This window comes from Lissotriton helveticus, chromosome 1_1, assembly GCF_964261635.1.
Source record: "Lissotriton helveticus chromosome 1_1, aLisHel1.1, whole genome shotgun sequence".
NCBI lineage: Eukaryota > Metazoa > Chordata > Amphibia > Caudata > Salamandridae > Lissotriton > Lissotriton helveticus.
This window is the reverse complement of record NC_136057.1, coordinates 23304007-23316677: the sequence shown is the minus strand read 5'-3', so window position 1 is coordinate 23316677 and position 12671 is coordinate 23304007. Positions and strand designations below refer to the sequence as shown.

Here is a 12671-nt window from a genome sequence, read left to right as displayed (position 1 = left end):
CCAGGGCAGGTATGGCTTGGTAGTTCGGGCTGGACTGTTCCCATGAGGCACAGGGTCAAGGCTGATTTGCATATGGCCATGTCTGACCTGGGGTGGTGTGGAGTGCAAAAAAACTATGGATTTAGGCCCAGATCTCTGTACTGGGGTGAATGTATGACTATGTTCTGCATTCTGTCCATCACCTGTTGTTTTTGCAATTTTCACCCCGAGTGGGCTGTGTATGCTCAGACGTGAGTCCCAGGCTCTCCACACCACTGGAGTCAAGCTATCCAGGCTGATGACGGCTGATAGCCAGAAACCAGTCCCAGGATGCTTGTTTCCAGTTCAGGGAAGACATGGCTTGGTAGTTCGGGCTGGACTGTTCCCATGAGGCACAGGGTCAAGACTGGGTCTGTGCATTAGCCCATTTGCGAACTCAAATAAGCTTTGTACATCTGGCCAATGGTGTTTTTGTGAACATAAATATGACAAAATCATAAAGGTTAAAACGAGTTCAAAGGGGTTATGGAAAGTGTCCCCCCTCAGATGTGAAACGGTCATTTCTTCAAGAGCTTGGGGGCCCCACCAGAAACTTTCCTTAAAAAAAGATTTACATTTAGTTTGAGGGACCATGGGAAAAGTGACGTTGAGGGTCTTTACCTACCAGAGAAACAACAACACACAGTGGACATGATTTCAGAGACCCACCCTAATGCTGCTTCCGGCTGTAGAGCCAGCCCTGACCCAGAAACACGGACGTTCCCGCACCTCTACATGAGGCGGAAGAACTGAGGGGTGAATCGATGGGGCAGGTTCCACCCAGCCTCAAAGGACACACTTGGTCCCTAAATATCCCCTTCCTACAGAAAGTGTTGCCACTGTCCCGCTAACAGTACCGATGTCCAGTGGAGAGGACAACATCTGCCCCAGAATATGGACTTTACGGTGGAACATCGCCCTGGGACTGACCACATCAACGACGATGGTCTTTCCGGGTCTTTCCGCCTTAGTGATGAGAACTCCCATGGGGATTGGGTGGTTCTCCCCACCCTCTGCTGGGGGAGAGCTTTGTAGGAGGGTTGACCCTTGGGGGTCCCCCACAACCCCCCCGGCGCCTTGAGACCCTCATGGGTGAGTAGTACGCTTTATAAACCCCTGATTAATTGATTGACCCTCCTCTGCGGGGCGCACCCCTGGATTTTTGCATTGACTTTCTTTGTTGGCTGTGGGACTCTGCACTCTTTCCCCTTGATAACCAGTGGTAAAGTGCCTGTGCTCCCCCTCTAAACATAATAAGATTGGCACACCCCTGATCGGCATATTTAATGTCCCTGCAAATCCCCAGCGCATGGCAGAAATGGTTCCCAGGGCCTGTAATTTAAATGCCACTAGTGACTGCAGGAAACAACCTTTACAACGCAACTTTACAACGCACTACCATTACAACGAAACTTTTACAACGCAACATCCATTACATAGCATGCCATTACAACGCAACCATTACAACGCATGACACTACCACGCATACCACTACACCGCATGTCATTACAACGCAGTCATTACAACGCATACCATTACAACCCATAACATTACCATCCAACACTTACCCTACTGTTCCACCCCCTGGAGTTAGAATAGTAATTATTACCCCTACACTATCCTACACTTACCCTACTGTTGCACCCCCTGGAGTTAGAATAGTAATTTTTACCCCTACACTATCCAATACTTACCAAACATGCAATTTTAATTTTATGCGTTGTAATGGTATGCGTTGTAAAGGTATTATGCATTGTAATGGAATGCGTGGTAAATGTAGTTTTTAAATTTTCGTTGTAATGGAATGAGTTGTAATAGATGTTGCGTTGTACAAAATGCGCTGTAAAGGTATGCGTTGTAAAAGTGTGCGTTGTAACGGCATACATCTGTGACTGCAGCACCCGGTATCCCACCCACTACAGTCACAGTCTAAACATGCATCCTGACTGCTCGACCTGTCAGAATAACACCTTCAGACAGGTCAAAACCTTCCTATGTAGGCTTTATTGCCCATAAGGCAGGTGCGTGATATTTAACAGGAGGACAGGTAAAGGTTTAATGTTACACATCTCCTCACAGTGAAAAAGCCCTCAAACTATTCTCACTGTGGCAAGGCTGGCTGTTCCAAGGGAAAACACAACAGATTACAAGAGATCTTTTCCTGTAACTGCCCAGCTGACCAGTGGCAGCTGGACCGGGACTGGACTCAGCTGTCTGGCCTCTGTCTGACACCCTGAGGGTCTTTAAGTGCCTCCCCTGCTGCTCTGGGGGCCTCATCGCAGTCAGTGTGATATTGCCCCTAGGTCCCAGAGTACCATGACTATTCCCTATCATTGGCACTTTATGCTTCTTGGCGCTATTCCTACTTAAAACTTTAAAAAACATATCTCTGTCTCCCCTTGTTGGATTTTTGTAATTTTGGTGTCATTTTCTTTATCAAAGATGTTTCCAATGTTATTTGGGATTTTTATTCTTTGCATTTTGACTTTATTACTGTTTTGTTACTGCATACATTATTTACACAGAGCCTTCAGTTGAGCCTGTCTGCCCTCTGCCATACCTACCAGGAGGTTGAGCTTAGGTTGATTTGGCGACTTTCAGGGTTCAACTGGACAAAGGTTGTGATTTTTCCTTGAAGTGGGTAGTCACTCTACCCCTTGCCCCCCCAAATAATCCAATTTCTTACACCATTCATCACTGATTGAGTTGGGAACCATTCATCGATACTAGACATTATGGGTCAACAATGGTCTGCAGTTTTCTTTTTTACCATTAGCATAGGGCGCTTCCCTTCCTTTTCGGGACAGGTTACTATGGTATCTATTGGTGCCCGGTCCACTGCATGCTGGGAGGTCATGACCTCTGCCGCCTCCCCTGTCTCAGAATAAGATGAGGGGGCACAGAGGAGGAGGTTGGGTGGGACTTCAACCTCTCCTTATGCCCTGATGCCCAACCATTGGCACTGGTGCTGTAGGTACACCCCCAATTATAAAGTAGGTAGATGGGACCCCAGAGCGGTGAGGTCTGCAGGTCTCTGAACATTAAACCATGTTTCTCATTTTCTCCTCTCCCAACCTAGGCATGGATCAGCCCTCCGCGACCACCTCGCCCTCGAAGCTGTCTGATGATAAGTCTCTTTTAAACGCTGATGGGACGCTGGGAGATGGTCACAGCGACCGTATAGAGGAGCCGACTGGAGTCGACCACATGAATACTCCGAAGACCGAAGGAGACGCGGATACGGAGAAGACCCTGGGAGGTCTTCTCACAGACACGAGTCAAGAAGAGACCCCAAGGTCTGAAAACAGGGACACGACTCAGAAGTTGACTGGAGACGATCTCAAGGAGAAGGCACTTGGGGCTCAAGGAGACAGAAGTCCACAGGATACCACAGGAGCTGATCCCACAGACATTAGTCAAGAAGATCCTCCTGGAACTGACCACTGTGACACAACCCCACAGGGGACATCTGAAGCCAAAGACAAGGACACGGTGAAAGAAGAGCCCAAGGGGACCCAAGGGGTCACAGAGCCGCAAGCGACAACCCCGGACCCCAAAGGGAGCGAAGGAGCAGAGACGGGAGAGAAGGAGAAGGAACAAGAGACAGACGAAAAGGAGAGTGACAGCACACTCCTTGGAGGGGTATCAGGAGTGGAGGAGGAGGCCACCGAAGAGGTGGAGGTTGGAGAGGAACAGAAACATGCAGACATCAAAAGCAGCGCTCAAGCCGTGGAGGTAAGGATGTTTTCTAAACATGGTAAACATGAGTGTGCATCTGTGTTCATATTCACCTGTAAAGAATGACATAGAGCATATGATGACGTTGGAGCACCAGGTCACACAGAGATAGAAAGGGCCCGATTCACAGAATGAACTTAAGACTCAATCCTAAACTTACTACTATTTTGGTATTCACAGAAGTTAGGATTTTGTCTTAAGTCTGTTTTAAGACTAACTGAAGACAAAATCCTAACTTCTGTGAATACCAAAATAGTAGTAAGTTTAGGATTGAGTCTCAAGTTCATTCTGTGAATCGGGCCCTTTCTATCTCTGTGTCAGCTGTAGACTGGCGTATAAGGGATGCCTGAGGCATATGGGGGAGCTTGAGGCATATGGGTGTTCGTCTGAGTCATGCAGGAATGCTTGAGGCATATAGGGAATGCTTGAGATATATTAGGGATGTGTAAGGTATATTGGGTATGCTTGAACCATATAGAGGCTGCCTGAGTCATCTGGGGATGCTTGAGGTATAGCAGAGATGTTTGAGGCATATGAGGATTGCATGAGGCATATTGAGAATCCTTGAGGTATACCACGGATGCTTGAGGCATACGAGGGATGCTTGGGGCATATGTGGGATGCTTAAGGTATATTGGGGATGCCTGAGGCATATGGGGGAAGTTAGTGGCATACAGGGGATTCTTGAGGCATATAGGGGATTTTTAAGACACATAGGGGATGCCTGAACCATATGACGGGTGCGTGAGGCATATGGGGTGCTTGAGGCTTATGGTGGATGCTTAAGGTATATTGGGGAAGTTTGTGGCATAAGGGGATTTTTTAAGGTACATGGAGGGTGCCTGAACCATATGGGGATACTTGATGCATATGGGGGATGCACGAGGCATATGGGGGTGCGTGAGGCATATGGCGAACGCATGAGGTAATTTTGGAATACTTGAGGCATATGTGTGAGGCTTGAGGTATGTGTGAGGTATATGGAGGATGCCTGCGGACTATCACAGCCATGACTGGCGAATGGAACACTCACACCTGGGAATAAAAATTAAAGGTGGTATGAAGAAGCAGATTCATTTATTTTGGGACAGGTATAGTCCAATTAAGTTATAAACAACAGCAAGAGGGTATTAAGTATGCGGGAAGTAATGGCGCTCAATCAGAATTTGCGTATATATTCAAATTTTGGAAAACAAACAGTAGTCACTGGTGCAAGCAGGGGGGGGAGACCCTACACAAAACCCCTCAATTTTAAATGTAAAAAGGATTTTACACTTAAGACTCATACAACAAAGTCCCGCGCACACAGATTTAAGTTTCAACAAGTACAGTACTCATATATGTAATTTTACGAAAAAACAATGATCCAACGTCGATTCTTTAAATTTTGATGTGTCACTTCTTTTATTAGATGTTCACACCAATAGAAATTGACAGCCAGCCGACACGTGTTTCGTTATAGGTCAATACAATCATAGACACTATAACTCTTCAGGGCTGGAAAAATACAAAAAATGAATGGCCTATAGTGAGTATGTAACAACAATAAAATGTCACAAAGACCAAAATTGAATGTGTACATTCTCCACATTCCAAAGCATAACACCCGTCATAAGGAACCCAAAAGAAAGTGGTTGTATCAGGTTAATACAAACAGAAAGAGTAGCAATCAGCTACTACGGTCGCGGTTAAAAACATTGAAGCTCTTAATGTAAAAAAGGATAAACTTGTATGTCAATTACTTAAAACAAGTATAAATTATTGTAAATATTTTTAAAGTGGACAGACACCCGTGAAAAAATTCACACAAAAAATATAAAAAGGCATACTAGTAATCGTAATGTTTTACGTCCAAATCTGTCAGCAGAATTCATCATATAATTAGAAAACATGTCAGAGTGCGTTCCGAAAATGTACGAATTAAGAACACCAAAGGCTATATAATTCTCTCATTGTACATGAAGGCGTGATATCAGACAACCGCATGCCACTCCCATCAGTGTGATGCATAATACAAGAGTATTAACAACGATACCTCAATGGCTGAATCTTTATCTTTTAAGGGCTGTTTAGGTAAAGATAAGTAAAGGAGAAAGAGAAAGGAAAGCGCAAATTTTGGTTGGTAAAAATTGTCAGGAAAGCAATACGTAACTCTCATAGCGGATGTTCATATATAGTAAAAGTAGCTCACCCCAAGTCCGGTGATAATTCCAACCCGGCAGGGTAACCAATATTATCGCGATGACGACAAAACGATGCTGTCAAGATATAATTACGTAATCCACATTTAAGGATGTAGCCACAGATAGAACCTAATGGCACGGTAAACGATTTCATCAAACACCGAATCTCACCAAAACTCAAAATGCAATATAAGCATTTCCACTTCAAATTTTCAAAGAGTCAAATAATTAGTCCCACAATATATTCGAAGTCCAAACATTTAACGCAACCAAGTATCCATGCAAACGATAAATCTAACCCCCACAGCCCAATCTGTACAACTATTCAGATCAATTATAAATGACCCCAACAGTAAAATCAGTCACACCTTCACTCACGACGACAGTCTCTTACCCGTAAGTATCCAAATGCCCTTTATATAGGGGACGCTCAGGTAATGCACATTAGTGCTATCCAAAGAACAATAGTATATGGGTCCAAAATATATATTCTCAGATCACATTCGTGACGGAATACCACATGGGTACGTGTGGTTTCCAGTTTCTATAAGACAAGAAATATGGGAGTAAAATTAGGTATCAATATCCAACTGCGCGAAGGAATTTTAAGTCAGCTAGTTTACATATAACGCTTGAAAAGTTGGAAGGGCTGGCGTGATTACCTGGGTACAATCACCCTCGTTGTAGCAGGCGTCCCCGACCCGGAAGTAGCCCCAACGTGCCCCGGAAGTCCAACTTATACAATCCTGGCGGTAAGCAAAAAAGCTAGAGCGTGAACCTCCGTAATGGTTCACAATAATAGAAAACGGACTAAGTTCCTGCTACGGACACTCAAGGTCCCAATTCTTAAATCCTACAACGAACAAGGTCTGTCCACAGACACCAAGCCGAACATACCAATTGAAGAAAAGTTAACTAAAGTAAAGGAGAGAGGAAAGGAAAGGAAATCAGCAGTTAGATGAACCGCTGTTCATATTAATAGGAAGAGGATCGCATTTCCAACCAATATTCGGAAATGAACTCACAAAGTCCAATTAAGTGGCAAGCTTATATTTGATGACAAAATTAGTTCGTTTACGAAAAATGAAACAAGGTATTTAGGGAATATGATTGTATTTTTAGAAAATGGCAAGCTGGTGTTGGGGTCCAAGCTAAAATGTTTACTGAAAATGATATTTTGTAACAAAATTAATTTGGTTAAAAATTATTTGAAACTGATGCTTGGGTGATACTAGGTGTTGATGTGAGACATCACTTCATGAAGCTGCTATCTGAGGTGGGAGCCTGTTAGATGAAGGTGATGCAGCTCTTTCTTCTGTATCCATACGACCTGATGAAGGCTCTGTTGCACCAGGCCTGGGATTAGGAAAGCTGTGCCACATTTCACTTTCCTATCCTTCATTCCCTGGTAGATTCTCAAATTAAGTTACAGAAAATCTACTGAAAGACTTCAAGACATGAAAAAAAGGGAGGTGATTGGAACATTTTGAAAAAAAAGTATCAGTATCAAATCATATTCTTTGATTGACATGCGAAACGTATCGTTCTTGATCATGGCCACCTCATTGGTTAATGATTTTATCAAGATGACTGAAGTGCCATGTCTGGTCTAGGGAGGGTTGTGTGCCGGTATGGCTTTTCCTATCACCATGTCTAGTCTAGTAAGGGTCATGAGCCAGTATGGGCCTTTCCTATCTCAATGTCTGGTTTAGGAAGGGTCATGAGCCGGTATGGGTCTTTCCTATCTCAATGTCTGGTCTAGGAAGGGTCATGAGCGGTATGGGTCTTTCCTATCTCAATGTCTGGTCTAGGAAGGGTCATGAGCCGGTATGGGCCTTTCCTATCTCAATGTCTGGTCTAGGAAGGGTCATGAGCCGGTATGGGTCTTTCCTATCTCAAAGTCTGGTCTAGTAAGGGTCATGAGCCGGTATGAATATTTCCTATCTCAATGTCTGGTCTAGTAAGGGTCATGAGCCGGTATGGGCCTTTCCTATCTCAATGTCTGGTCTAGTAAGGGTCATGAGCCGGTATGGGTTGTTCCTATCTCAATGTCTGGTCTAGTAAGGGTCATGAGCCGGTATGGGTTGTTCCTATCTCAATGTATGGTCTAGTAAGGGCCATGAGCCGGATTGGGCCTTTCCTATCTCAATGTCTGGTCTAGGAAGGGTCATGAGCCGGTATGGGTCTTTACTATCTCAATGTCTTGTCTAGGAAGGGTCATGAGCCGGTATGGGCCTTTCCTATCTCAATGTCTGGTCTAGTAAGGGTCATGAGCCGGTACGGGTCTTTCCTAACTAAATGTCTGGTCTAGTAAGGGTCATGAGCCGGTATGGGTCTTTCCTAACTCAATGTATAGTCTAGTAAGGGTCATGAGCCGGAATGGGCCTTTCCTATCTCAATGTCTGGTCTAGGAAGGGTCATGAGCCGGTATGGGTCTTTACTATCTCAATGTCTAGTCTAGGGAGGGTCATGAGCCGGTATGGGTCTTTCCTATCTCAATGTCTGGTCTAGTAAGGGTCATGAGCCGGTATGGGCCTTTCCTATCTCAATGTATAGTCTAGTAAGGGTCATGAGCCGGTATGGGCCTTTCCTATCTCAATGTATAGTCTAGTAAGGGTCATGAGCCGGTATGGGCCTTTCCTATCTTAATGTCTGGTCTAGTAAGGGTCATGAGCCGGTATGGGCCTTTCCTATCTCAATGTCTGGTCTAGTAAGGGTCATGAGCCGGTATGGGCCTTTCCTATCTCAATGTATAGTCTTGTAAGGGTCATGAGCCGGTATGGGCCTTTCCCATCTCAATGTCTGGTCTAGTAAGGGTCATGAGCCGGTATGGGCCTTTCCTATCTCAATGTCTGGTCTAGTAAGGGTCATGAGCCGGAATGGGTCTTTCCTATCTCAATGTCTGGTCTAGTAAGGGCCATGAGCCGGATTGGGCCTTTCCTATCTCAATGTCTGGTCTAGGAAGTGTCATGTGCCGGTATGAGTCTTTCCGATCTCAATGTATGGTCTAGATAGGGCCATGTGCCGGTATAGATCTTTCCTATCACCATGTCTGGCCTAGTAAGGGTCATGAGCCGGTATGGGCCTTTCCTATCTCAATGTATAGTCTAGTAAGGGTCATGAGCCGGTATGGTCCTTTCCTATCTCAATGTATAGTCTAGTAAGGGTCATGAGCCGGTATGGGCCTTTCCTATCTCAATGTCTGGTCTAGTAAGGGTCATGAGCTGGTATGGGTTGTTCCTATCTCAATGTATGGTCTAGTAAGGGCCATGAGCCGGATTGGGCCTTTCCTATCTCAATGTCTGGTCTTGGAAGTGTCATGTGCCGGTATGAGTCTTTCCGATCTCAATGTATGGTCTAGATAGGGCCATGTGCCGGTATGGATCTTTCCTATCTCAATGTCTTGTCTAGGAAGGGTCATGAGCCGCCGGTATGGGCCTTTCCTATCTCAATGTCTGGTCTAGTAAGGGTCATGAGCCGGTATGGGCCTTTCCTATCTCAATGTCTGGTCTAGTAAGGGTCATGAGCCGGAATGGGTCTTTCCTATCTCAATGTCTGGTCTAGTAAGGGCCATGAGCCGGATTGGGCCTTTCCTATCTCAATGTCTGGTCTAGGAAGTGTCATGTGCCGGTATGAGTCTTTCCGATCTCAATGTATGGTCTAGATAGGGCCATGTGCCGGTATGGATCTTTCCTATCACCATGTCTGGCCTAGTAAGGGTCATGAGCCAGTATGGGCCTTTCCTATCTCAATGTCTGGTCTAGTAAGGGTCATGAGCTGGTATGGGTTGTTCCTATCTCAATGTATGGTCTAGTAAGGGCCATGAGCCGGATTGGGCTTTTCCTATCTCAATGTCTGGTCTAGTAAGGGTCATGAGCCGGTATGAATATTTCCTATCTCAATGTCTGGTCTAGTAAGGGTCATGAGCCGGTATGAATATTTCCTATCTCAATGTCTGGTCTAGTAAGGGTCATGAGCCGGTATGAATATTTCCTATCTCAATGTCTGGTCTAGTAAGGGTCATGAGCCGGTATGGGCCTTTCCTATCTCAATGTCAGGTCTAGTAAGGGTCATGAGCCGGTATGGGCCTTTCCTATCTCAATGTCTGGTCTAATAAGGGTCATGAGCCGGTATGAATATTTCCTATCTCAATGTCTGGTCTAGTAAGGGTCATAAGCCAGTATGGGCCTTTCCTATCTCAATGTATGGTCTAGTAAGGGCCATGAGCCGGATTGGGCCTTTCCTATCTCAATGTCTGGTCTTGGAAGTGTCATGTGCCGGTATGAGTCTTTCCGATCTCAATGTATGGTCTAGATAGGGCCATGTGCCGGTATGGATCTTTCCTATCTCCATGTCTGGTCTAGGAAGCATCATGAGCCAGTATGGGCCTTTCCTATCTCAATGTATAGTCTAGTAAGGGTCATGAGCCGGTATGGGCCTTTCCTATCTCAATGTATAGTCTAGTAAGGGTCATGAGCCGGTATGGGCCTTTCCTATCTCAATGTCTGGTCTAGGAAGTGTCATGTGCCGGTATGAATATTTCCTATCTCAATGTCTGGTCTAGAAAGGGTCATGAGCCGGTATGGGCCTTTCCTATCTCAATGTATAGTCTAGTAAGGGTCATGAGCCGGTATGGGCCTTTCCTATCTCAATGTATAGTCTAGTAAGGGTCATGAGCCGGTATGGGCCTTTCCTATCTCAATGTCTGGTCTAGGAAGGGTCATGAGCTGGTGTGGGTTGTTCCAATCTCAATGTCTGGTCTAGTAAGGGTCATGAGCCGGTATGGGCCTTTCCTATCTCAATGTATAGTCTAGTAAGGGTCATGAGCCGGTATGGGCCTTTCCTATCTCAATGTCTGGTCTAGTAAGGGTTATGAGCCGGTATGGGCCTTTCCTATCTCAATGTCTGGTCTAGTAAGGGTCATGAGCCGGTATGGGTCTTTCCTATCTCAATGTCTGGTCTAGTAAGGATCAGAGCCGGTATGCGTCTTTCCTATCTCAATGTCTTATCGAGTAAGGGTCATGAGCCAGCACGGGTCTTTCCTATCTCAATGTCTGGTCTAGTAAGGGTCATGAGCTGGTATGCGTCTTTCCTATCTTAATGTCTTATCTAGTAAGGGTCATGTGCCTGTATGCGTCTTTCCTATCTCAATGTCTGGTCTAGGAAGGGTCATGAACCTGTATGCGTCTTTCCTATCTCAATGTCTGGTCTAGTAAGGGTCATGAGCCAGTATGCGTCTTTCCTATCTCAATGTCTGGTCAAGTAAGGGTCATGAGCCAGTATGCGTCTTTCCTATCTCAATGTCTGGTCTAGTAAGGGTCATGAGCCAGTATGGGTCTTTCCTATCTCACTGACTGGCTGGTAAGGGTAATGTGATGGTATGGATCTTTCCGATTTCAATAACTGGTCTAGTAAGGGTCATGTGCCGGTATGGGTCTTTCATATCTCAATGTCTGGTCTAGTAAGGGTCATGAGCCGGTATGCGTCTTTCCTATCTCAATGTCTTATCTAGTAAGGGTCATGAGCCGGTATGCGTCTTTCCTATCTTAATGTCTTATCTAGTAAGGGTCATGAGGCTGTATGGGCCTTTCCTATCTCAATGTCTTGTCTAGTAAGGGTCATGTGCCGGTATGGGTCTTTCCTATCTCAATGTCTTGTCTAGTAAGGGTCATGTGCCCGTATGGGTCTTTCCTATCTCAATGTCTTGTCTAGTAAGGGTAATGTGCCGGTATGGGCCTTTCCTATCTCAATGTCTGGTCTACGAGGGGTCATGTGCCGGTATGGGTCTTTCCTATCTCAATGTCTGGTCTAGTAAGGGTCATGAGCCGGTATGGGCCTTTCCTATCTCAATGTCAGGTCTAGTAAGGGTCATGAGCCGGTATGGGCCTTTCCTATCTCAATGTCTGGTCTAGTAAGGGTCATGAGCCGGTATGAATATTTCCTATCTCAATGTCTGGTCTAGTAAGGGTCATGAGCCGGTATGAATATTTCCTATCTCAATGTCTGGTCTAGTAAGGGTCATGAGCCGGTATGGGCCTTTCCTATCTCAATGTCAGGTCTAGTAAGGGTCATGAGCCGGTATGGGCCTTTCCTATCTCAATGTCTGGTCTAGTAAGGGTCATGAGCCGGTATGAATATTTCCTATCTCAATGTATAGTCTAGTAAGGGTCATGAGCCGGTATGGGCCTTTCCTATCTCAATGTATAGTCTAGTAAGGGTCATGAGCCGGTATGGGCCTTTCCTATCTCAATGTATAGTCTAGTAAGGGTCATGAGCCGGTATGGGCCTTTCCTATCTCAATGTCTGGTCTAGGAAGGGTCATGAGCTGGTGTGGGTTGTTCCAATCTCAATGTCTGGTCTAGCAAGTGTCATGTGCCGGTATGAGTCTTTCCGATCTCAATGTATGGTCTAGACAGGGCCATGTGCCGGTATGGATCTTTCCTATCACCATGTCTGGTCTTGGAAGTGTCATGAGCCGGTATGGGCCTTTCCTATCTCAATGTCTGGTCTAGGAAGGGTCATGAGCCGGTATGAATATTTCCTATCTCAATGTCTGGTCTAGTAAGGGTCATGAGCCGGTATGGGCCTTTCCTATCTCAATGTCTGGTCTAGTAAGGGTCATGAGCCAGTATGGGCCTTTCCTATCTCAATGTCTGGTCTAGTAAGGGTCATGAGCCGGTATGGGCCTTTCCTATCTCAATGTATAGTCTAGTAAGGGTCATGAGCCGGTAT

General features: G+C 45.5%; 2 protein-coding genes across 2 annotated transcripts in view; both read left to right on the top strand.

The window, feature by feature from the left end:
• Nucleotides 1-3099: 3099 nt before the first annotated feature.
• Nucleotides 3100-3822, top strand: LOC144757418 (uncharacterized). The gene has a single exon (XM_078646378.1). The coding sequence runs from the start codon at nucleotides 3100-3102 to the stop codon at nucleotides 3820-3822; it is 723 nt and encodes a 240-aa protein (XP_078502504.1).
• Nucleotides 3823-6724: 2902 nt separating this feature from the next.
• Nucleotides 6725-12671, top strand: part of SMTNL1 (smoothelin like 1) — a 115701-nt gene continuing 109754 nt past the window's right edge. The window contains exon 1 of the mRNA XM_078646377.1: nucleotides 6725-6859. Within this exon, the coding sequence (XP_078502503.1) occupies nucleotides 6725-6859 (135 nt within the window). The remainder of the gene's footprint in view (nucleotides 6860-12671) is intronic.

Excerpts from the sequence above, each read along its gene's own strand:
- LOC144757418 (XM_078646378.1), top strand. The coding sequence starts at position 3,100 with ATGGATCAGCCCTCCGCGACCACCTCGCCCTCGAAGCTGTCTGATGAT.